The sequence below is a fragment of the Oncorhynchus keta genome, chromosome 22 (genome assembly GCF_023373465.1).
Source record: "Oncorhynchus keta strain PuntledgeMale-10-30-2019 chromosome 22, Oket_V2, whole genome shotgun sequence".
Taxonomy (NCBI): Eukaryota; Metazoa; Chordata; class Actinopteri; order Salmoniformes; family Salmonidae; genus Oncorhynchus; species Oncorhynchus keta.
The window spans coordinates 16,106,494-16,132,573 of record NC_068442.1 but is presented as its reverse complement, the minus strand read 5'-3'; the positions used below and the strand labels follow the sequence as shown (position 1 = coordinate 16,132,573).

Sequence of the window (26,080 nt, the reverse complement as noted above, 5' to 3'; positions counted from 1 at the left end):
CAATACAAATCGCTGACGCAGGAAGAAAAGCAGAGCGAAGATGGATCCTATCCACATTGACTTACAGTTTACGTATTTTTCCTTCAATTATTTGTATAAATCCTGAATAAATACAGGTCATTGACACTTTTCTACTATTACGTGGAAAACTTTTATTAAAAAAAATCAGAAATGCTGAGATCCGGAAGTACTTTTTAGTGTTGTTGCGGAGACGCTGATAAAATATGCCATGTTTTTAGTTGCTTCCTGTTAGTTGTGGTAAATAACGTGGTTAAACTACTTATAGATTAGCGGTTAGGTATCGATTTTTACATAAACTCAACAGAAATGTAATTTATTTTCTACGCTGCTGATTCAGATAACAGTGCGTTAGCTACATGCTATTTAACTTGAGATAAGACTCGGCGTTGTCACTTCATGCCATTCATCTCATTGTTGAAACGTGATACATCGTGCCACGTAACGTCTGGGTAGCTACCGGTGCTAATATTTACTGCAGACCAAATGGAGGACGGAAAATCGCCAACACGTTTCGTCTACTGTAACCGAGATTTTGCTGACCATGTTTGCTGGTCTGGATGTGGTGACCGAACTGCCTCGATGTCTAAATTTGACACGACAATTCAAGCCGGATGGACTGACAGGATGGAGAGGGGGCTGTTCCGTTATCACCTGGGCGACTTGGAGACAAGAATTTTACCTGGGCCGGCTCGGTATGTGGCCCAACTGAATATTCAAAGAGGGGTAGAGCGAAGACAGCCCCAGGAAATATTAAGCATCAAACAAAACTTTGACACCAAACAGTTCAACTTCAACAAAATCAATCCAGAGGAAGTCATTTTTGAGATGAGTAAGCAAATTGAGCCTACGTCGCAACCCAAAGGTGGGGGCCCCTGTAAAGAAAATGGACACCCATGTGATGAATTCTGTAGAATTATGGTGATGGTCAATGTTAGCCCATTGGAATTTGGTCACTGTTTATTAGTTCCAGAGCCCACCCAGTGTTCACCACAGGTCCTGACCCCCGCTGCCATCCAAATCGGAATCGAATCTGTGCTGCTGAGTTCTGACCCGGGCTTCCGCGTGGGATTCAATAGTCTTGGTGCGTTTGCATCTGTCAATCATCTCCACCTTCATGGATACTACATGAAGCAGGAGCTAAACTTAGAAACTGCTTCAACCCAACCCTTAGTGCCAGAAAAGGGATTTTACCGTCTGAGAGACTTCCCCGTCGGCTTTATGTTCTACGCTGAAATGGATGACCTTGAGAAAGTTGTCTGTGCCATTAGTCAGGTCACAAACTCATTGGTGGAGAGGAACAAGGCACACAACCTGTTTTTCACTCGAGGCTACCCACCTGGGAAGTCTGATGTGCGTGCCAGGCGTGGTGTGCGCATTGCCGTGTGGCCTAGGAGGTCCTGCTTTGGTGCCAAAGATGAATCTGCCTTCAATGTGGCTCTGTGTGAGCTGGCTGGACATTTACCATTCAAGAACAGACATGACTTTGAACACAGCACTGAAAAAGATGTGATGGCCATCATTCAGAGGTATCTGCTGCCTGACCAACAGTTTCTTCAGTTGGAACAGCAACTTACTGCACATTTACAGAAAGACATTTAAGCTTGATTTACCTGGAAGTGAACAATTGGGTTTATTATATTTCATGGGCATTCAAGTATAACTCAACAAGTCTCAACTGAATAAAACATACTTGAAATCGTAGTTTAAAACAAATCATTTTTCAGATGTATTACCACAAACACTGGCGTAATGCAGATCCTGTGTTTTTAGAATGTACAACTGTCCTGTATAGGATACCTGAACCTGCATGACAGGAGCGGTCCTCCGAACCCAAATAATATGCGCCTTTGTGCATACATTTATTTTGTCCCCCCACACCAAACTCGATCACGACACGCAGGTTAAAATATCAAAACAAAACTCTGAACCAATTACATTAATTTGGGGACAGGTTGAAAAGCATTAAACCTTCTATGGCAATTTTGCTAGCTAGCTAGCCAATTTGTCCTATTTAGCTAGCTTGCTGTTGCTAGCTAATTTGTCCAGGGATATAAACATTGCGTTGTTATTTTACCACAAATGCACAAGGTCCTCTACTCGCCAATTAATCTACACATAAAGCTGTCAACCGAATCGTTTCTAGTCATCTCTCCTTCCAGGCTTTTTCTTCTCTTGACTTTATATTGCGATTGGCAACCTTCATAAATTAGGTGCATTACCGCCACTGACCTCGTTTGTCTTTGTCACCCACGTGGGTGGGTACCTGCTTCTATAAACCAATGAGGAGATGGGAGAGGCAGGACTTGCAACGTGATATGCGTCACAAATAGAACTGACTTCTATTTTAGCCCTTGGCAACGCAGGTGATAATTGAATAATATAGATTTCTAAATGTATTTTGCAACGCGACGCAAGCGGTGTGGTCAGCCTGTTAGCTTCCAAGTACATATGGAAATTAAAAAGGTTTATGTATTAATGGCTTTTGAGGGTTACTGTCAATGATTTATTACTTTAAATATTTTTTACATCCATGACAGGCGCACAGGTATGTCAGTGAGCATAAGTAGCTTACTTCCTTTCCTCCCCACCATATTAGAATAACTTCACAAACAATTTTAGGCCTCACAGGTTGCAAGTTACTCCTCTCATCCAGCATTAGGACTACACTGATCTAGGTGAGAAACCAGGGGAGGACCATCCTCAGTGAGTTTCATAAAAATTGTGAAACATTAAAAGTTATCCTTTTTAGATACAACTACTAAATATAGTCACAGGTCACCAAATAGTTGATGAAAACATTGTTTTTCAAGGAAGATCTACAGTAGCCTCAGCAGCACTGTAGGGCAGCACCATGGTGTAGCTGGAGGACAGCTAGCTTCTATCCTCCTGGGTACATTGACTTCAATACAAAACCTAGGAGGCTCATGGTTCTCACCCACTTCCATAGATTACACAGTAATTGTGACAATTTCCAGAGGACATCCTCTAACCTATCAAAGCTCTTGCAGCATGAACTGACATGTTGTCCACCCAATCAATGGATCAGAGAATGAATCTAGCACTGAAAGCATAAGGTACAGCTAGCTAGCGCTGTGGTGCATAAATGTGGTGAGTAGTTGACTCAAAGAGAAAGAAAATAGTTGAACAGTTTTGAACAAATTAATTTCTTCCAAAATTGAGAAGCGAGAGAACTAGCTATTTTAGGTTGTATATATTTTTTACTTAGCTAGTGAATGCAGCTAGCAAGTTTAGCCTACTCAAACAGAGAGGGATGCGATGTTAGCTAGCTTGCTATGGCAATCCAACACTGGAACTTCAAGGTAAGCTTTTGGTTTTAGTAATTTATTGCCACCAGGGCATGCCGGTGTAACTTAATAATAATAATAATAATATATGCCATTTAGCAGACGCTTTTATCCAAAGCGACTTACAGTCATTCTAAACTGATTTCTGACTGTACTGAATGATAGTTTACTAATGTGTTAGTCCTGGTATGTTGACTATGACGTGACAACCATGTAGGCTGTGTGTAGTGGTTAGCGGTCTTGATATGAAGGTTTGGCTTGGAATGTTTTTTTTGCCTGGTCACAGACAGCTGATGTGTTGTGCACTGAAGCCCACAGGCGAAGGGAAAAAGTGAGAGGAGAGCACGTAGATAGTTGCGAGAAGGAATGATATATATACAACGAGCAACGTGATCATGCTGTTTTTATGTGGCTTCTATGAAAGTGAACTGTGTTTTGGTGTGATCAGGGGTGTATTCATTCCTTCAATTCTGATTTTAAAAAATGTTTCTTAAATACAAGCAAACAAAACGGGGATAAACATACATGAATTTGTCCAATAGAAACTTATGTTTCCAACTGTTGGGACTAATGATTACACCCTAGATCAGCTAGATGCAGGCAAGAGTGTGCAAGGCGGTATTGAATGTGTCACTGTGCCTTACCTTGATTGCTTAAAATTATCTCGACCAGTGCACATGCGTTGTAAACTTTAAGTCATAAGCTTTGTTTTAGCAATGAAATGATGGGTACAGGGAAAATTTGAGCATCATTTAGTAGCCTAAACCTATCGATGTTACATTGGGTGCTGGGTGAATGAAATATGAATGACAGTCATCCAATATGCTGTAATATAAACAAGGCCTTGCTCCTAAAAAAAGTATCATCCTCTCTCATCTTAAACGGCACTGACCACCACTCTGAGCAAAATAGTTAACAGTGGCCTGCGTGGGCCTTTTGGAAGTTCATGCAGCCCCTGTCAATTAAATATTTACTCCAATCATTGCACTCTTACACATTTTCCCCATTGTGACTTTTATTACAGAACATTGATACGCTTCCTGCTCAGTGTGGCTTCTCATGTGCACAATCAGATCCCTATTGCTAATGAATCATTTACTACAAACATCATATCTGCAATGTGAGTTTTGATGGGATGTTTCATACTTAAAGTGGCCCAAAAACATTTCCCACATACCACAAATAGGTTATTTCTCCTTCGTATGAGTTTGCATGTTTCATTAATGAACCCATGTAGTGGAAAGATTTTCCATACACTACTTTCTACACACTTCTATGGCAAAGTGCATTGTCATTTTGCCTGGGTGATTTCAGATTGGGCAACACTGGATTTCTTACCCTTAGTGTTTATATGGGAGCTTTGTCTTTACTGTTCATGTTTTCTTTGATTTTACAGGCTTAACCTGAGGTCCTCCAATTCCCATCCTATCCATGTTTTTACTCTTGAGCTGCTGAACAGTATGGATTCCCTACAGAGATGGGCTGAGAATCACTAGTTGGTTCTGATACTCTGTAGTAATCTCCACCAGTTTCTGTTTGTGCAGTTGAGGTGATGGGTAGAGACTCTTCTTTTCCATCATTTTGGGCATGATAAAGATTTGAGTGCAGAGTTGGATCCTCACAGTCATATTCCATAAAGGCAGGAAAGAACATGGGAGTCTTTGGTATCATCTTCCAGTTCTTGAGGCTGCTCTTCACACTGACTGGTTCCGAGTTCTTCCTTTATCTGTGTAGGCTCTGGGTCTTCCTGTCCCAGGCTGGGGCTCCACTACTTCACACAGTGCTGCTGCTCAGGGGGAACCTCTCCAGAGACTGACTGTTGACAGAGGATGTCTGGAGGCAAGTAGAAAGGAAGGACCTGAGATGTAGAAAAACCGTAAGCCTACAATAGGAAATTCAGACAAACGACATAGCTATGTACGTGTAAAAGCTGTGTTATTTTTCTATAAACTTCCATACAATAAAGGTTAAATAGACTAACATTATCACAAACCTGCTCGGGGGGTTCTACTAAGCTATATGGAATTGTTTTAAGGTCATACAAAGGATAATTTAGCTTTTTGATTTGGAATTTTATGACCACTTGCAGTAACAACAAAAATATATTTTTAAAAAATATATATTTTTTTGGTTGGCCTTACTGCCATTAGCCCATACAAACGGATACAAATATCTGAGAGATAAGAAAGATCAGGAATAGTTTTTATTTTTTTACATGTATTTAACCCCCTTTTTTGTGCATTTGACAGACTCCATCTACACGGCATTCAGACCCCTTGACTTCTTCCAAATTGTTACGTTACGGCCTTGTTCTAAAATGGATTCAATAAAAAAAAATCCTCAGCAATCTACACACAATAACGATAACAGGTTTTATACATTTTTGCAAATGTATTAAATAAAAAACATAACTTATTTACATAAGTATTCAGACCCTTTGCTATGAGACTCAAAATTGAGCTCAGGTGCATCCTGTTTCCATTGATCATCCTTAAGATGTTTCTACAACTTGATTGGAGTCCACCTGTGGTAAATTCAATTGATTGGACATGATTTGGAAAGGCACACACCTGCTATGTAAGGTTCCACAGTTGGCAGTGCATGTCAGAGAAAAAACAAAGCCGTGAGGTCGAAAGAATTGTCTGTAAAGCTCTGAGACAGGATTGTGTCGAGGCACAGATCTGGGGAAGGGTACCAAAACATTTCTACAGCATTGAAGGTCACCAAGAACACAGTGGCCTCCATCATTCTTAAGTGGAAGAAGTTTGGAACCACCAAGACTCTTCCTAGAGCTGGCCGACTGGCCAAACTGAGCAATCGGGGGAGAACGACCTTGGTCAGGTAGGTGACCAAGAACCCGATGGTCACTCTGACAGAGCTCCAGAGTTCCTCCTTGGAGATGGGAGAACCTTCCAGAAGGACAACAATCTGTGCAGCACTCCACCAGTCAGGCCTTAATGGTAGAGTGGCCAGACGGATGCCACTCTTCAGTAAAACGCACATGACAGCCCGCTTGGAGTTTGCCAAAAGGCAGCTAAAGGACTCTCAGACCATGAGAAACAAGATTCTCAGGTCCGATGAAACTAAGATTGAACTCTTTGGCCTGAATGCCAAGTGTCACGTCTGGAGGAAACCTGACACCATCCCTACGGTGAAGCATCATACTGTGGAAATGGCAGCATCATGCTGTAGAAATGGCAGCATCAAGCGATGCTCCCCATCTAACTTGACAGAGCTTGAGAGGATTTGCAGAGAAGAATGGGAGAAATTCCCCAAATACACGTGTGCCAAGATTGTAGCGTCATACCCAAGAAGACTCGAGGCTATAATCGCTGCCAAAGGTGCTTCAACAAAGTACTGAGTAAAGGGTCTGAATTCTTATGTAAATGTAATATCAGTTTTATGTTTATAAATTTGCAAACATTTCTAAAAACCTGTTTTTGCTTTGTCATTATGGGGTATTGTGTGTAGATTGATGAGGGGGGACGACGACTATTTAATCCATTTTAGAATAAGGTTGTAACATAACAAAATGTGGAAAAAGTCAAGGGGTCTGAATACTTTCCAAATGCACCGTAATGGTTACTCCCCTGTGAGTCCTCATGGGACCCGTCAGATTAGTGCCAGTCCTCAAACATTTGTCACAAAAACAGCAATGGTATGGTTTTTCACCTGTGTGGATCCTTGTGTTGCTTTACATTTACATTTACATTTAGCAGACGCTCTTATCCAGAGCGACTTACAAATTGGTGCATTCACCTTATGACATCCAGCGGAACAGCCACTTTACAATAGTGCATCTAAATATTTTAAGGGGGGTGAGAAGGATTACTTTATCCTATCCTAGGTATTCCTTAAAGAGGTGGGGTTTCAGGTGTCTCCGGAAAGTGGTGATTGACTCCGCTGTCCTGGCGTCGTGAGGGAGTGTGTTCCACCATTGGGGAGCCAGAGCAGCGAACAGTTTTGACTGGGCTGAGCGGGAACTGTACTTCCTCAGTGGTAGGGAGGCGAGCAGGCCAGAGGTGGATGAACGCAGTGCCCTTGTTTGGGTGTAGGGCCTGATCAGAGCCTGGAGGTACTGAGGTGCCGTTCCCCTCACAGCTCCGTAGGCAAGCACCATGGTCTTGTAGCGGATGCGAGCTTCAACTGGAAGCCAGTGGAGAGAGCGGAGGAGCGGGGTGACGTGAGAGAACTTGGGAAGGTTGAACACCAGACGGGCTGCGGCGTTCTGGATGAGTTGTAGGGGTTTAATGGCACAGGCAGGGAGCCCAGCCAACAGCGAGTTGCAGTAATCCAGACGGGAGATGACAAGTGCCTGGATTAGGACCTGCGCCGCTTCCTGTGTGAGGCAGGGTCGTACTCTGCGGATGTTGTAGAGCATGAACCTACAGGAACGGGCCACCGCCTTGATGTTAGTTGAGAACGAAGCTTTCAGATGTTCACTCTGAAACGAGCCTATGCCACAATCAGGGCAGACATATGATTTCTCCCTTGTATGAGGCCTCATGTGCACTCTAAGTTGGGAACAAGTGCTGAATGAGTCCTTGTGTGCGCTGTCAGATTTAAATTCCTTACAAAAACATTTACGATAAATGTTACACCTAAACTTCGCTGTAAGGTGCATTTGCAGGTGATCTTTCATACTTTCCGAGGACTCAATGCATTTTTCACACACACCACAAGGATGTTCTATATCCATTGTATGAATTTTCACATGATTCACTAAAGAACACATGTAACGAAAAGACATGCCACACACCTTACAATGACAAGAAGCATTATGACGTTGACTGGGTGATTTCAGATTGGATGACTGTAGAATTCCTACCCTTATTATTGACACAGGAGCTTTGTCTTTTTACTGTCCATGTTATATTTGATTTGCTGGGCTTAAAACCTGACTGAGGGACTTAACTTTCCACCCCATTGACTGCAGAACAGTCTGGATTACTGCAGCAAGAGAATGACAGTCACTGGTTAGTTCTGATACTATGTAGTCCTCTTCATAAGGTTCTGTATGGATCTATTTAGTTGAGGTGCTGGGGAGAGATACCCTTTCTTCATTAACTTAATGTTGACCACGATAAAGATATGAGTGCAGAATTAGGTTCTCATCACAGTCACTTTTCACACAGGCAAGAGTGAATATGGAGTATTTGGTATCATCTTCCAGCTTTGGAAGCTGCTCTTCCCACTGACTGGTCCTGAGCTCCCCACGTTCCTCTGTAATATGTGTAGGCTCTAGGTCCTCCTGTCCCAGACCAGGGCTCCACTCTTGCACACAGTGCTGCTGATCAGGGGGAACCCCCTGATCACCATGGAGAGTGAGCTGCTGGAGGTCTGGATAAAATGACAATGTAAACGTCATGAGTCGCCAAGCGTAGACTGCAATCACAAAACACAATACACAGCATTAACATTGAAAACACAAAAGCTGATATGAGTTGCCCAATAAATACTGTACATTTTGTAGAGTAGTCGAACTAGACAAACTAACGAACCTGCTATGTGTAGCCTGATCTCAGGTTTAATAACAGCGACTTCAAGCAGCCTTTGCAGACAGTCGTTTTCCTCATTTGAAGGGGAAAGTTCTTCCTGGTACTCAGTTTGCGTTTTATTCAACTGCCCAGAATATCTCATCAACAGAACTGTTAATCGCTCGTTGAGAAAAACCCGTAACAACTGTATTGAATATTTTTTGTGATAACGTGTGCTCTACCCATGCCCGTTCTGAAAACAAAAGGTGAACACTGCACGCTATCCTGATCTTGCAGTAGCAAGCTAGGTATTGCCGCCACCACGATCAAAGCAAAGCTACAAACAAGACAACCGGGGTGCGTTCAGTTCATTTCAACGTGTGCTACGTTGCGTGACAGTTTGAGGTGCGTTTGCTCCCGTTTGGTGGGTGTGATCACTTGAAATCGCAAAACTCGTGCAGCACACAGCCCACAATCTCTCTCGGGCCCCTATAATCACATCGGTATCAAACTGGTCGTTCAGTACAGTATCGTTTCCGTTGAATTAAACATTCAATACCGTTCTGTCGTACTGAACGCACCCCTGATCCCATGGCAACGGTGCACGGAACATTAGTTGCTAAGCAACATTGTAGTGAAAGTTATTTTTTTGCTAGCTGCTACTAGTCAAGTGACCTAGCTAGCTATGAAGTTCACCCACACTTTTCTTGCAAGTCAAGACGTGTTTTTCATTCAAAGGTTTGGGGTTTTGTCTAACGTTATTTGCTGTTAGGAATGTTCAATAAAATGTGATAATATCTGAGAAGCTGTAACCAGTTACCACTTGTTGTTGTTGGTCCAAAGTTCTGTTCCTAGCTAAGTAATGTTAGCTAACTTAGCAAGCAACGCGTGAAAACTAACTTCTGTGGGAATTCTCTTTTGCAGTTCCACCCAGGATGTGCCCAGCATTGAAGACAGAAACAGAGATACTGGTCAGTGCTATAGCAAGTTAGTTAGATGAGAAACATTTTAACATGAGGCGTTGTACAATATTTGAAGCCATAGGCTATATTATTTTATTACAAAGTATCCTATGCCAACAAAACACAAACGTGATTGTTGTTGTGATCAGGTAAGATTGTACTTTTAACGTTACTAGTCAGGACCCGGTTTCCCGATAGCGATGGAATTTCGTGTTTTAATTATGCATATTTCCTACAGAGGCAGAATATGTAACATGCGTTTCACAAAACACCACACAGAGAGATTTGCTGTGCGTCGTTGGAGCATGATGTGTCGATCCTGATAGGATAGAAAGAAAGGGAGCGCTGCTCTCGGATCAGCTTTCTCCATTTAAATCTTTCCTTAACATTATCATTATTTCACAGAACTGACGAGGGATCAGCTCCTAGAGATATATAACTACCTACGGCTCTAAATATTGAGGTGGCTTATTCTAATGCTTACCCCCCAAAAAATGCACTGAATCGCCGATTTGCCACATCATTGCACACGTTAGGCTACACATCATATATTGAGACCAATTACAGACCTTACCCGAAAAGTATAAAATATAACTAAATTGATTGAACAGGAAATGTATTTCAATATGATTAAAATAAGCCTATAGCCAACTGTTTATGTTAATGCATCATCTCGGTTGCTTGTTTTGATTATTTGCAAAGACACTGGAAACTTTGTTTTCTAGTCAACTTTGATCGGAAGTTATCAGCGGTCACAGAGAGATGGGTAAAATCATGTGATTTCATGTTTAGCTGTTCTACGAATAGTCTGAGGCGGGTGTTAGATTACGAGCGTTTTCAAGTGCAACGTTAATAACGATGGATTTGGGAATGTCTCTGAGATTTAACGATGCTCCAACAAAGGTTCTAACGATTCATTTAGCCATAAGATGCTTTTGGGAAACCGTACCCAGATGTTTTACGGTTACTCACATATTTACAGTATTTTTACAAAATGATTACAATAATTGCAGTAGTCTATCACCTAGCCTGCTAAATGCAAGCTTCATCTGATTTATTCTAAGAGGACATCAGAGAATGCCTATGAGAGACTCATCCTGCACCACCTACAGCACTATGGACTCTTTACAAGTAGGTTGGCACTTGGCAACCTGACACAATTACTGGAAACTCAAGAGGCTTCCCTTGCATCATTTGTTTACATAAATGTTACTTGGTGAGACCTGACCTACATCATTCCACTCTCTGTCAAATTACCATGCAATTTAATCCTGCAAATCAATCAATTCAAGGGCACCAATCTTACCCCAACAAACAAGATGCCATTATGACCTTTTATACAGTAGTTGAGCATAGTACATGAGATTGTGCTACTGCTACTCTTGCCATATTAGCCAGTTATGTAACATGTTTACATACACAAATAAAATGTTTATGCATTCTTTGCTATAAACCAAGAAAAAAAAACATTACAGTGCTTCCCTCAGAAATGTCAATTCTCTCCTCTCAGGCACAGATAATTATTTCCAAGGCAACCTCTTAAGACAAAGATGGAGGGATTCCCACCACCCTGGCTCCAGCCACCCAGGGACCCACTCCTCTGACAGCAATAATTCCAACATGGAGGATGAGGAGCAGGAGCCTGGCAGGAGGGCATGTAAGATGAGAGCCACAATATGGACATGCAAAAAAGGACAAACATTACATTTACATTTAAGTCATTTAGCAGACACTCTTATCCAGAGCGACTTACAAATTGGTGCATTCACCTTATGACATCGAGTGGAACAGCCACTTTACAATAGTGCATCTAAATCTTTTAGGGGGGGTGAGAAGGATTACTTTATCCTATCCTAGGTATTCCTTAAAGAGGTGGGGTTTCAGGTGTCTCCGGAAGGTGGTGATTGACTCCGCTGTCCTGGCGTCGTGAGGGAGTTTGTTCCACCATTGGGGGGCCAGAGCAGCGAACAGTTTTGACTGGGCTGAGCGGGAACTGTACTTCCTCAGTGGTAGGGAGGCAGGCAAGAGGTGGATGAACGCAGTGCCCTTGTTTGGGTGTGGGGCCTGATCAGAGCCTGGAGGTACTGAGGTGCCGTTCCCCTCCCCTAACAATGTACTCTTCATCTGGATAGTAGTAGGGTAAGGGTTTTTGTTAGCGGTGTATAGTTGCTAAATGGTTCAAATTGGATTTGTGGTTAAAGTGTTAAGCAAAGCCCACAAGTTTGTGTCATGGGCAGATAGTGATGACTGATAAACAAGAGGGCTGGTATACCTTGTTGTATTTCACAATAGAGCGTGATTCTCAGGCTTCTCCAATGCTGGGTCATGTTACTTTTGGATGTGATGCAGCAGTGTAATCCAGTTGATTTAAAGCAATCCAGTCCACCTGCTCCATGTAATACCTTGATTACAGGATACAGAGGGCGGTGTCATTTTAGTCATCTTTTAAAGCCCTGTCATCCCAAAAGACCAGATTAGATCTCTATTGAATGCCTCTGCTAGTTACGGTTAAGCATCTTATTATTAGCTTCTACTACCATCAACCGGCTCTTTGTTTTTCTCAGCAGGATAGATCAAATATTATACATATAGTGCATTCGGAAAGTATTCAGACCCCATTACTTTTTCCACATTTTACGTGAGAGCCTTGTTCTTAAATTGATTAAATTATTGTTTTTCCTCATCAATCTACACACAATACCCCATAATGACAAAGTGAAAACAGGTTTTTAGAAATGTTTGCAAATGTATTCAAAAACAGAAATACCTTATTTACAGAAGTTTTCAGACCCGTTGCTATGAGAATCGAAATTGAGCTCAGGTGCATCCGGTTTCCATTGATCATCCTTGACATGTTTCTACAACTTGATTGGAGTCGACCTGTGGTAAATTGACCTGTGGTCAATTGATTGGACATGATTTGGAAAGGCACACACCTGTCTATATAAGGTCCCCAAGTTGACAGTGCATGTCAGAGCAAAAAACAAGCCATGAGGTCGAAGGAATTGTCCGTAGAGCTCCGAGACAGGATTGTGTCGAGGCACAGATCTGGGGAAGGGTACCAAAATAAATCTGCAGCATTTAAGGGTCCCCAAGAACACAGTGGCCTCCATCATTCTTAAATGGAAGAAGTTTGGAACCACCAATACTCTTCCTAGAGCTGGCTGTCTGGCCAAACTGAGCTATCAGGGGAGAACAGCCTTGGTCAGGGAGGTGACCAAGAACCCGATGGTCACTCTAGCAGAGCTCCAGAGTTCCTCTGTGGAGATGGGAGAACCTTCCAGAAGGACAAACATCTCTGCAGCACTCCACCAATCAGGCCTTTATGGCACATGGCAGCCCACTTGGAGTTGCCAAAGAGCACCTAAAATATTTTCTGGTCTGATGACACCAAGATTGAACTCTTTGGCCTGAATGCCAAGCGTCACGTCTGGAGGAATCCTGACACCATCCCTATGGTGAAGCATGGTGGTGGCAGCATCATGCGGTGGGAATGTTTTTCAGCGGCAGGGACTGGGAGACTAGACAGAATCGAGGGAAAGATGAACAGCACAAATAACAGAGAGACCCTTGATGAAAACCTGCTCCAGAGCGCTCAGGACCTCAGACTGGGGATAACGTTCACATTCCAACAGGGCAACGACCCTAAGCACACAGCCAAGACAACACAGGTGTGGCTTCGGGACAAGTCTCTGAATTTCCTTGAGTGGCCCAGCCAGACCCTGGAATTGAACCCGATCAAACATCTCTAGAGAGACATGAAAATAGCTGTGCAGCAACGCTCCCCATCTAACCTGACAATGCTTGAGAGGATCTGCAGTGAAGAATGGGAGAAACACCCCAAATACAGGTGTGCCAAGCTTGTAACTTCATACCCAAGAAGACTCGAGGCTGTAATCGCTGCAAAAGGTGCGTCAACAAAGTACTGAGTAAAGGGTAGATGTAAATGTGATATTATGTCAATGTAATATTTCAATTTATTTTTAATACATTTGCAAAAATGTCATCATGGCATATTGTATGTAGATTGAAGCAGATAATTTTTTAAAGATTTTATCCATTTTAGAATAAGGCTGTAACATAACAAAATTTGGAATAAGTCAAGGGGTCTAAATACTTTATACAGTGTAGACATTGTTAATGTTGTAAATTACTGTTGTAGCTGGAAACGGCAGATTTTTAATGGAATATCTATATAGGCGTACAGAGGCCCGTAATCAGCAACCATCACTCCTGTGTTTCAATGGCATGTTTTTTAAATTAATTTTTACATTTTTTATTTCACCTTTATTTAACCAGGTAGGCTAGTTGACAACAAGTTCTCATTTGCAACTGTGACCTGGACAAGATAAAGCACAGCAATTCGACACATACAACAACACAGAGTTACACATGGAATAAACAAAACATAGTCAATAATACAGTAGAACAAAAAAACAAAAAGTCTATATACAGTGAGTGCAAATTAGGTAAGATAAGGAAATAAATAGGCCATGGTGGCGAAGTGATTACAATATAGCAATTAAACACTGGAATGGTAGATGTGCATAAGATGAATGTGCAAGTAGAGATTCTGGGGTGCAAAGGAACAAGATAAATAAATACAGTATGGGGATGAGGTAGGTAGATAGATGGGCTATGTACAGGTGCAGTGATCTGTGAGCTGCTCTGACAGCTGGCGCTTAAAGTTAGTGAGAGAGACATGAGTCTCCAGCTTCAGAGATGTTTGCAGTTCGTTCCAGTCAGTGGCAGCAGAGAACTGGAAGGAAAGACGACTAAAGGAGGAATTGGCTTTGGGGGTGACCAATGAGATATACCTGCTGGAGCGGGTGCTATGAGTGGGTGCTGCTATGGTGACCAGTGAGTGAGCTGAGATAAGGTGGGGCTTTACCTAGCAGAGACTTGTAGATAACTGGTAGCCAGTGGATTTGACGACAAGTATGAAGCGAGGGCCAACCAACGAGAGCCTACAGGTCGCAATGGTGGGTAGTGTATGGGGCTTTGGTGACAAAACGGATGGCACTGTGATAGACTGCATCCAGTTTGTTGAGTAGAGTGTTGGAGGCTATTTTATAGATGACATCCCCGAAGTCGAGGATCGGTAGGATGGTCAGTTTTACGAGGGTATGCTTCACAGAACAGCGCAAACTGGCTCTAACCAGAATAGAAAGAGAATAGAGAATAGAAAGAGAAGTGGGAGGCCCCGGTGCACAACTGAGCAAGAGGATAAGTACATGAGAGTGTCTAGTTTGAGAAACAGCCGCCTCACAAGTCCTCAACTGGCACTTTCATTAAATAGTACCCGCAAAATACCAGTCTCAACCTCAACAGTGAAGTGGCGACTCCGGGATGCTGGCCTTCTAGGCAGAGTTGTAAAGAAAACGCCGTATCTCAGACTGGCCAATAAAAAGAAAGATGGGCAAAAAACACAGACGTTGGACAGAGGAACTCTGCCTAGAAGTCCAGCATTCCGGAGTCGCTCCTTCACTGTTGACGTTGAGACTGGTGTTTTGCGGGTACTATTTAATTAAGCTTATAGTCCCACTAAGCGCAAACCAGATGGGATGGCGTATTGTTGCAGAATGCTGTTGTAGCCATGTTGGTTAAGTGTGCCTTGAATTCTAAAAAAGTCACTGACAGTGTCACCAGCAAAGCACCATCACACCACCTCATCCATGCTTCACGGTGGGAACCACACATGCAGAGATAATCTGTTCACATACTCTGCGTCTCACAAAGACACGGTGGGTGGAACCAAAAGTCTCACATTTGGACTCCACAGGTCTAATGTCCATTGCTCGTGTTTCTTGGCCCAAACAAGTTTCTTCTTATTGGTGTCCTTTAGTAGTGGTTTCCTGGCAGCAATTCAACCATGGAGGCCTGATTCACGCAGTCTCCTCTGAACAGTTGATGTTGAGATGTGTATGGACTGTGTGAAGCATTTATTTGGGCTGCAATTTCTGAGGCTGGTAACTGTAATGAATTTATCCTCTGCAGAAGAGGTAACTCTTGGTCTTCCTTTCCTCATGAGAGCCAGTTTCATCATATCGCTTGATGGTTTTTGCAACTGCACTCGAAGAAACTTTCAAAGTTCTTAATGTTGGACTTAATGTTGGATTTCTGAATTGACTGACCTTCATGTCTTAAAGTAATGACGGACTGTCATTTCTCTTTGCTTATTCGAGACATAATATGGACTTGGCCTTTTACTGTTAATTGAAAGGCATTCCCGATGACTACCTCATGAAGCTGGTTGAGAGAATGCCAAGCGTGTAAAAAGCTGTCATCAAGGCAATGGGTGGCTACTGTGTGTTATTTCATATTTTTGATGTCTTCACTATTATTCTACAATGTAGAAAATAGTACAACTAAAGAAAAGCCCTTGAATGAGTAGGTGTATCCAAATTTGTGACTGGTACTGTATATATATACATATGGTGGTAGTACATGCCAGGTGCACTGGTTTGAGTGTGTCAAGAACTGCAACGCTGCTGTTTTGACTTACACTACTGTTGCATTTATGTTTTTCCTGTACATAGGTATATTTTTGTCATGAAATTCTATCACCTTTTTTTGTGATGCAGTGATGTTTTCTATCTATCCCCCAGTCACCTTGCACCTGGGACAGGCCCTCAGGACCAGGCAGCTGGTGATAGATTTTGACGGGGAGCGTCCCATCCCCCGGCTTAGGGAGCCCCTGGACCTGTTTGCCATCCCCTCCACCCCTTTCCAGGGGGTCCGCTGGCCCATTGAGTATGAGGTCTTCAAGGAAGCCATACACCACATAGGTACATACCACTGAACTGTATATGCTGTAACAAACACTAAGTGTTGTTTTGACCTTTGCAGTGTTTTGAACAGTCCAGAGCTTTCCATTACAGAGTTCTGTTTCTCAGTGGGCTCCACATTTTTTAACTATTATACAGTATCGTGTTAATCCAAATTGAAATGTTATTGTTATTGAAATACTGTATATTGCTGTGTTCTAGAGTGGGACCCTCCAGACCCAGAGCTGTTCTACCAGCCCACGGGCCATGAGAGGGCCCCCATGCCTGTCGGGGAGGAAAAGGGGAACATGGTTTACTGCATTGACCCAGGTAACCCTAACTCTATGTCAGTAACCCTAACTCTATGTCAGTAAGGTATATAGTGGTGCCCTTAGTAGGCTTTCATTTTCTGACAGTGTTACCTCTCTCACCTGTCCTTCTAGCTCCTGTTCTTATTCTTTACCCTGTTTAGGCACAAAGACCTCCTACTTCACCTACTCTCGTGTGGGAGGAAGCCGGGGGCCCATCAAGAGCTCCACCTCTTGTGCCATGCATCAGGACAAGTCCACCCTGGCCTTTGAGTCACGCTTTGAGAGCGGCAACCTGCAGAAGGCAGTTCAAGTGTGAGTCTACTGAGCCTGTATAACTGTTTAACCTATTTACAATTTACAAATTGTTGCTAAGTTGCAGGGAGGGTAACTGTGTGTAGGGAAGAATCTTTCCTTCTCACTCTCTTTCTATCCCCCTCTCCCCCTTACACAGCGGTGTCCATGACTATGAGCTCACCCTCCGGACCGACATGTACACCACCAAGCACACACAGTGGTTCTACTTCCGGGTCAGAAACATGAAGGCGGGGGTCACCTATCGCTTCACCATAGTCAACTTGATGAAGGCTAGCAGCCTGTACTGCCTGGGCATGAGGCCTCTGCTCTACTCTGAAAGAGCCGCCTGGGAGAAGGGAGAGGGCTGGCGCCGAACTGGCTCCAACATCAGATACTACCGCAACCAGCACCACCAGGCTGAGCAGGACAACAACACTACCACCAACACAAAGTCCCTATACTCCCTTACATGGACCGGCCAGTTCCCCTACGACTTTGACACCTGCTATTTGGCCCACTGCTACCCCTACACCTACTCCCACCTGCAGCGCTACCTCAGCCGCCTCACCTCCAACTCGGCCACCGGCGCCTACTGCAAGCTGCGGGTGCTGTGTCGCAGCCTGGCCGGCAATGCTGTGCACGTGCTGACAGTGACATCACCAGGAGGGGGGTGGATGGATAGGAGTGCCAAGCGGGCGGTGGTGGTTACAGCCAGGGTGCACCCCGGGGAGACCAACAGCTCCTGGATGATGCAGGGCTTCCTGGACTTCCTGCTAGGAGAGTCAGACGACGCCAGGCTGCTGAGGGAGACTTTTGTGTTTAAGGTCGCTGACGCACTTTGGGCCTTTTTATCTTTGTAAATATCCATGTGTTTCATTTATGTATTTGACTGCCATGTGGGATAAATTACGTTTTCCCTTCGGAATTATAAACACCCAATGAAGACACTAATGTTGATTGTTGTGTTTCTCCCTTGCGGACTTGCAGGTGGTGCCCATGCTGAACCCAGATGGGGTGGTTGTGGGGAACTATCGCTGCTCTCTGGCCGGCAGGGACCTGAACAGGAACTACAATACCCTGTTGAGGGACTCCTTCCCCTGTGTCTGGCACACCAGGAACATGGTCAAGAGGTGAGAGGCGGGAAGCAGGAGGATACTCAAACAGATGTGACACAGTCATGCCTTTCTAACCTATGGAGAGGTTTGTCAGTTCACTCTGCCTTTTCTGACCTCTGACCCTGTTGCCATGGTTTTCCCTCTGTCCTTGTTGTTGCCTTGGCACCCAAGACTGATGGCTGAGAGGGACGTAGTGTTGTATTGTGATTTCCACGGTCACAGTCGTAAGAACAACGTCTTCATGTATGGCTGTACCAACAGCGATGATGCCACACAACGGCTCCATGAGAGAGTCTTCCCGCTCATGATGAGCAAGAACGCCAATGACAAGGTTCCAATCCCATTGAAATATAGAAAATCATATTTTTTTTTACTGGAGACCTGGCCAAGAAGGCATCTCCAGTATAAAACCACATTTATGTAAGAAATCACAGCTAGGGAGTCAAACACAATGTTTGTGCCCTCTTCCTGAAGTTCTCGTTCAGGAGCTGTAAGTTCAGAGTTCATCAGAGTAAAGAGGGAACAGGACGCGTCGTCATGTGGAGGCTAGGCATCAGGAACAGCTACACCATGGAGTCCACCTTCGGAGGCTCCACTCTGGGTAAGCATGCACAGGGTGTAGTGTGTGTATATGTGTATGCATGCTATAGAGCTTAATTTCCATTCTGTATTATAGGGAACAGGAAGGGGACCCATTTCACCACCAGGGACCTGAAGTCTCTGGGGTACTACTTATGTGACACACTGCTGGACTACTGTGATCCCGACCCAACCAAGGTGAGTGGAGTCAACCTCTCACTACCACAGTGACCAAGGTTACATCTCAGCTTGTCATGTTGATGAACCATAATGTGTGTGTGTGTGTGTGTGTGTGTGTGTGTGTGTGTGTGTGTGTGTGTGTGTGTGTGTGTGTGTGTGTGTGTGTGTGTGTGTGTGTGTGTGTGTGTGTGTGTGTGTTAGACCAGTCACTGCCTAGCTGAGTTGCGGGCGATGTTAAGGCAGGAGCTCAGAGAGAGGCTGGGCCGGGAGGTCGACTCTGATGGATCTCTCAGCGTCTCCATTTCTGACATTGAGTCCAGGTAAGGAAGGTTTTAGAGCATCACACACACACATACACCTAAATGTCCTTTTTGTGTCTCCTCCACAGTACCAGCGGCTCAAACAGCACAGAGTCTGATGGCCTGCCTGTCCATCTACTGAACCGAATTGATGAGGTGCCGTTTGAACCTTAACCTTCGTATGACCTCAGTTATGTTTGTGTACAATAGCTTTAACTGAGTCTAATGCCAACTTATTTTCTAGCAGAGCCAAGTGAAGAAGAAACACCTGAGGAGTGGTAAGGAGAGGAACAGACTGAGACAGGAGAGAGTGAGAAACGTCGACCCAAAGGTCCTCCACAGGAACATCAAGAACATAGTGAGAAGAACACACGCACACATTAGTGCAGCTCATCCACCAGATACAATGAAACATACAGTGGTCCCTAATACATAAAAGGCTGGGAGAGACATACAGACAATATAGCGTGATTGGGCGAGTTCGTTTTGCATTGCCTTTTGCCCCGGAAGGGTGGAGATTTCACTTTAGGAACAAAACAAACTCGCCAAATGACATTCTTCCTCCTGTCTGTCTCTAGGACCCTGTGCTACCCACTGAGGACATGGTGAAGGTGAGGATCCAGGAAAAGACGGTGGCCATGGTCAGAGAGAAGAAGAAGAGAGAGGTATGGATTAGAGAGAGAGAAGCTCACACTCTTCCTCATTTGCTTAGACAGATTGTGGCTTTTGCATTTCCCCAGTATCTCATTTCTGAAGACATGCGCTTCTACTTCTGATGTAACGGTATAGGTGCCGTTTGTGGTGAAAGTGAGCCGTCAGACAGAACGCTCCTGGATCCCCCATCCCACCACTCGCATCGGGGTCATAGGCCATGTGACCCTCTGGCAGGAGGAGGAGTCAGAGAAGGTAATGGCTGCCATTCACCCTTCAATCCCTACTGCATGTTGATAGTTTTGCATTGTCATTAAAGTACTGTTACAGTTCAAATTTTCTCACGGTATTTCACAACAACCTGGGCCTAGAACCCCCCCACCTCCCTTCCCAACCTCTTCTCAGTAGGTCAATGCACTCTGAGCATCCCCACCCCATCAAACTTGACAAAAGGCATGAACGAGCAGTGATTGTTTTGTCCTAGTTTGATGCTCAGCATTAACTGTGTTCCAGAATGAATACCTGGATGCTGTAAGGGCTGCATACCTGCGTACTCAGCCACCTGTCACAGGTACATGGACTTTTATCATTAGGAATGGATTTAGTTTTCTGGCCACGTGACTAAAGAAAAACAATTTTTTTCTTTCCCAGTTTACATGCAGAATGTTCAGGTTGCCATTTATTGTCATGAATCTTGCCCTGTGTAATGAACACGATGGGAGACAGAGAGCTGGTTTCCAGCAGGTGTTTATTTGTAAAGGACCACAGGAGGAGGAAGGTAGCTGGGTCCAGGGGCAGGCAGAAGGTCATACACAAGGGGTCCAAAAAGGCAACAGTACAGGCAGGGAAAAGGCTAGTAACGTAGTCCGGGAGATCAGGCAATAGGTTGATAACAGGAAATCCAATAGGCTAAAGTACAGGCAGGGAATAGGCAAATGGCATCGTTAGGGAGGCAGGCCAAAACTATCATACACAGGAGGATTAATTACAGGAAACCCAGCTTCGAATAGAAGTGTGTCACAAAACAAACGATACCTCACAATGATGGGGTGCAAAGAACTGAACTACATAGTGTGTGACAATGACATACAGGTGTGTGAACAGGTGATCAGAATTCAGGTGATTGGGATCTGGAGAGTGAGCTGCGTTCAGGGTATCTACGTGTTTGAGAGTGTGAGTTGGAATCAGACGTTACACCCTCTGCAGAGTGGCCACTTGCTGGCACAGTCACAAAGTAATACAATATTATCTTGACCCTAACCACAATGCTAACCCTAATGCCTAACCCTACCCTTAAATGAATTAATTAATTTGTACTTTGCAACTGGCCCATATAGCAGAAATCGCTCAGTTCAGCCTCCAGGGCAATATTTATTACAATAAACATCCCTTCTTCAGAGGAGCCGGAGGAGGAGCGGCTGCAGTATTGGAGTCCCCAGCTGCAGTTTGGCTCCTCCCAGGCCCCGCGGCCGGGACCTCAGCGGCGCCCCTTATCTTTTACAGCTGTACAGCAACGCGGCTTCTCTGTGCCTGTGCCCACCTCGAAGATCAGGGTTCACACCACCCCCATTCAGCAGCAACCCATGCCCTTCAGCCCCGATCACAGAAGCCACGCTGGGATGAGAGGTGGGTTGGAGCGCAGAAATAGAGTGGGTAGAATGAATGGTACAATATTGACATGAAGAACACACACCCAATATGAAGTTAGGTGTTCACTAACTGGAAAGTAGTATGATAGTAGAATTAAAATAGTATGACAAAGAACTGCAATCAGGAGTGTCGTCAGTGGCATTATTTTCCACCCCACAGTTTAACAGATGCTAATCAAACATTCCAAATATTGCTATTGTAAAGATGTTCGATCAGTATGAATGCTGTTATTACTCTTGTCTTTCAGAGAGGATGCCTGCTTTACACACCAGGTAACTACAGTAAAACATAGCGGTAAAATATGCTCTTTATTGAAAGTTGACTTAATTTATGACTAAACATACAGGACTGGGACCGTACAGTCTGTCACACACACGTGTGTTTTGTGTTGGAAATGTGTCAGTTCTCCCCCAGTAGTTCCGGGCATGCAGTGCAGGGTGGTCCCTGAGTTCATCCCGCCACAAGGCCTGGAGCCCTGCCGCTCTTCCAACGTCTACCCAGCCAAGTCCCACCACCAGTGGCCACGCCCAGAGAAACAAGGCCACGCAGCCCGGGTCTCCAAACGCTACTACATGCCAGAGGCTCCAACCTCTAACACAGATGCCCTAGAGCCCCTATGGAGGAGCCCAGAAAGGGACTGCACAGCAGGTGTATCAGACGCTATGCCTGTGGGTGAGCAGGACCAGAGTGGACCTCAAGCACCCTTTGAGAAGCCACCGAGTAAACCTGGGACAGACAGTAACTCCTTCCTGCCAGACCTGAGGCACATAGACTTCAGAGGGAAAAGGTTACTGTCCTCTCCACACCAGGCATTTTGACTTTCTAGTGCATCCAGTTATAGTGCTGTACATAATATACTGTATATTGGTATACACAGTATAATACAGTGCATATACAACAGATGTTTATTTATGTTTCTTTCACTCTACATGTGAGAATAATTCTCTCCCTCTGAGGTCCTGCCCCAGCTATAACCCCTCTTCCCTCCATCTTTCCTCTGTAGCTATGGCTGTCTATGGGGAGACCAGGCAGGGGCTGGAGTACAGAGGCAGGGCCCCTCAAAGAGAGAGCCGCTGAGGGGGGGAGAAGGCAGGCGTGTATGTGGAGGAGATGCAGCAGCAAGGCGTGTGAAAAGCAACCACAGGTACTGAAAGGGTATGCCACCCCTTGGCTTATACCAGTTTTATATTTAAGCAATAATGCCCGACGAGGAGTTATATATGGCCAATATACCACGGCTAAGGGCTGTTCTTAAGCACGACGCAACGCGAAGTGCCTGGATAAAGCCCTTAGCCATGATATATTAGCCATATATCACAAACCCTCAAGGTACCTTATTGCTATTATAAACTGGTTACCAACGTAATTAGAGCAGTAAAAATAAATGTTTTGTCATACAAGTGGCATATGGTCTGATATATCACAGCTGTCAGCCAATCAGCATTCAGGGCTCGATTCACCCAGTTTATATGGTTCTTTATCTTACCAGCTAGTACGTCTAAAAACTACAGTGAAACGCTAAACTTGCTTGCTCTCAGTGGAATGCTTAACTTGCATTCAGAGCTAATTTGAATGGTACCCATTCTTCTCAGGTTGGCCCAGCAGACATTGCAAGAGGATAAACAGGAAATGGGCATTTTACCCCAGATGTCCTCGACCACCCACACCAAGATAGATCATCTGCCCCGACAGCTAGACAGTCTACGTAGGCTCCAGAAACTCAGCCTGGCCAATACCTCCAGGTTCCACTCCAGTGGGAGAGGGGCGGAAGCAGGGACAGGGTTGGATCTGGAGAAGAGGATGGTCGCCAGACCGTCAGGGTCTGCCCCTCCTCGCAGTACAGCACCTTTGAGCTGAGAACCAGGCAGGGACACACATTGGCAAATGTACCAGACAGACGACTGCTGATACGAACCCCTGAAGATGGGCGGAGACTATAGGAAGTTTCTGCTCTATTTTGACCACAAGAAGATGTACAGCACATTGCCTTTCAGGTGGATATCGAAATTACATGTATTTTTGCCTTGATTGTGTGACTTTCTTATTTGATGAGTCTACGTGTCACTTTAAATCTAACTGAACTGTTTTGCATACTTTTTATAATATTTTGTATCCATTTTTCATCATGTAAATTATTTATTTTTCATTTCTCAAATGGGGGCGTAATCAGATTGAGTCACTCCCAATGCAGAAGTTATTTCTGTTAATCAAGAGACAGATCATCATTAATCATAAAGTATCATATAACATCAGTCCAGAAAATACTGTCTCAGTATTACTGGGCAGCACGCGTAATATTATCAAACTGTGTATGCGTGTCTTCATCATTCAGACACAATGTTACTGTAGCATAAACCTTGTGAAACATAGATATTTAGCAGACTTAAAATTAGTGCATTCATCTCAAGATAGCTGGGTGAGACATCCACATATCACGTGACAAAAAATATATACAGTTTGTATTTTTAGTCACATATACATTTAATCTCTTCACATCTGTACAAAAAAAATCACTGAAGGTACACATGGTATAAAAATACATATGTAAATTGCTGGACATGGTCCACTGATAACAAAACTGAGGGCTGAATCCTAACTTGAGATACATGTAAGTAGCATGTAAGTTTCTCCTTACTCATAATCAACATTAGTAGGAGATACAGTATACACGACTCTCTTTCCTGTGTTTCCAAGTGTTCATCTCTTTCTGTGTGTCCGCTCAGCCGAGCAGTCAGGCGGCCCTCAGCTCCTGAATCCCATCAAACCAGAGCTGCCAACTCTCACGCATTGACTGTGAGACATGGATTTGACCCTCATCTCACGCTCCCACGGCACACCTCTTACATCTCACACATTGAAAAGTACTGCATTTATTTTTCTAATTCATGTTGTGCTCCAAATCGTTTTGAAATTGGAAAATCTGCGACCAAGGTAAAGATTTTATTCAGGTTGGATATTCGACGGATATTTGCCTGTAGTTTTCCTAACGTCCACCAACAGCAGTTAGGGACCGTCAACGTATTGACAAATCACATTTTTAACATTTCAATAGCTCTTTAACCATTACTCCTAAAATGTTCAAAACGGATTCTCGCTAACCTGATGGCAGAGACACATATTGCACACACTATTTTTTTGTCAATTTACATCTCGCACTATTTTAAATTATTTATAAAACATCTTGTAATTCAATAGCGCCTTGGTCATGTCACAAACCTCAAATAAGGTTCATAATGTACACTCAGTGGGCCTACTCATTGCACACCCTTTTGCTTGTCCATTTGCATCTCATGAGATTTTATGACCTTTTCATGACCTACAACCCTTTCAGAATATCCACTGAGTACCAAGGTAAAGACAGTTTCAGGTTGGATATTCGCCAGATATTCACACTTTCAAACCTCAATAGCTTTCAAACCACTTGAGCCACAGACTCCAAATAAGTGTCATGATGTTGGAAACATTGTACAGATCGATTTGGACAATAATTCACTTTTCAAAGCTAGTAAATGTGAGCAGCTTTCCGTATTTGTTAGGGAGCGTAAACAAACTTGTCTTACATTCGAATTTCAAGAGCTCCTTGGTTCAGAATGTCCACTCAGTGGGCCTACACAGTGCACACCCTTTAGTTTGTCCATTTTCATCTCACACGTTTTTACATGCATTTTTCAAACTTTAGAATTTCAATAGCTCCTTGGTCATGTGACCTAATGACCTCAAACAAACTTCAGAAGGTTCACAGACTAGCCTTATATATTGCACACTCTTGTTTGTGTACTGTAATCTCATGTCAATTACACACCTAAGAAGTGTGCAGTGGACATATACCCATATTGCATAACTTTTAGTTATGTATCTATATTGTTGTACATTAATATAATATTAGTTTGACAATTAGCCCCAGATTTTTAGCAACAAAAAAATATATATATAAATATTTATTTTTTTGGCTTGCCTGTTTTGCATGTTATTTTGGCATTAATATGTGTCACATATCAGTTTGCAAACAATGTCAAAAATAAATGTATATATATATATATATATATATATATAATTCAGTTAAAACCTCTACAGGATTGGTGTCCCCCCCCACGGGACGGTTGAGCTAACGTAGGCTAATGTGATTAGCATGAGATTGTAAGTAACAAGAACATTTCCCAGGACATAGACATATCTGATATGGATCATTATTGTTAAACTAACTGCACTGTCCAATTCACAGTAGCTATTACATTGAAAGAATACCATGCTTTGTTTTAGGAGAGTGTACAGTTATGAAGTTGAAAATGTAATAATAAACCAATTAGGCACATTTGGGCAGTCAATACAACATTTGAGCAGAAATGCAATGGCTCATTGAAACATTACACTGCTTCCAAATTGCGCCTAACTTGGAATATTACATTTTGGCCTTGTTCTTGCATTTAAAGATGATGGAACAAAAAAAAATAAACATGTTTTTCTTTGTA

At 43.6% G+C, this 26,080-nt stretch overlaps 1 protein-coding gene and 1 long non-coding RNA gene across 7 annotated transcripts; one reads left to right on the top strand and one right to left on the bottom strand.

The window, feature by feature from the left end:
* The first annotated feature begins 21 nt into the window (after positions 1 to 21).
* agbl2 (AGBL carboxypeptidase 2) lies at positions 22 to 26,080 on the top strand. 6 transcript variants are annotated; one of them, XM_035798392.2, is made up of 23 exons: positions 1,415 to 1,547; positions 9,728 to 9,774; positions 10,830 to 10,896; positions 11,276 to 11,422; positions 16,374 to 16,553; positions 16,755 to 16,862; positions 17,005 to 17,155; positions 17,295 to 17,961; positions 18,125 to 18,267; positions 18,424 to 18,583; positions 18,727 to 18,853; positions 18,929 to 19,029; positions 19,213 to 19,331; positions 19,400 to 19,466; positions 19,555 to 19,668; positions 19,889 to 19,975; positions 20,100 to 20,216; positions 20,475 to 20,532; positions 21,360 to 21,587; positions 21,859 to 21,883; positions 22,015 to 22,398; positions 22,615 to 22,755; positions 23,204 to 26,080. In XM_035798392.2, the coding sequence occupies exons 2-23, from the start codon at positions 9,739 to 9,741 to the stop codon at positions 23,466 to 23,468; spliced, it is 3,492 nt and encodes a 1,163-aa protein (XP_035654285.1). In that variant the 5' UTR covers positions 1,415 to 1,547; positions 9,728 to 9,738; the 3' UTR covers positions 23,469 to 26,080. The 6 variants fall into 6 exon arrangements, with proteins under 6 accessions (XP_035654282.1, XP_035654283.1, XP_035654281.1 ...); XM_035798391.2 differs by lacking the exon at positions 1,415 to 1,547 and adding an exon at positions 9,409 to 9,541; XM_035798389.2 differs by lacking the exon at positions 10,830 to 10,896 and having other exon boundaries at positions 22 to 1,547; positions 19,558 to 19,668.
* Positions 4,067 to 8,966, bottom strand: LOC118401130 (uncharacterized). The gene is made up of 3 exons (XR_004829175.2): positions 8,828 to 8,966; positions 8,086 to 8,711; positions 4,067 to 5,184 (listed from the first exon to the last, which is right to left on the bottom strand). It is a non-coding gene; the product is annotated as an uncharacterized LOC118401130 (long non-coding RNA).

What these genes read in the sequence shown, in the direction of transcription:
- agbl2 (XM_035798388.2), top strand. Translation starts at nt 505, where the DNA reads ATGGAGGACGGAAAATCGCCAACACGTTTCGTCTACTGTAACCGAGAT. An exon ending in ACCAGGAACATGGTCAAGAG is followed by an intron (nt 18,268 to 18,423) that starts GTGAGAGGCGGG and finishes TTGGCACCCAAG; the next exon opens with ACTGATGGCTGAGAGGGACG. An exon ending in TACTCAGCCACCTGTCACAG is followed by an intron (nt 20,533 to 21,359) that starts GTACATGGACTT and finishes TCCCTTCTTCAG; the next exon opens with AGGAGCCGGAGGAGGAGCGG.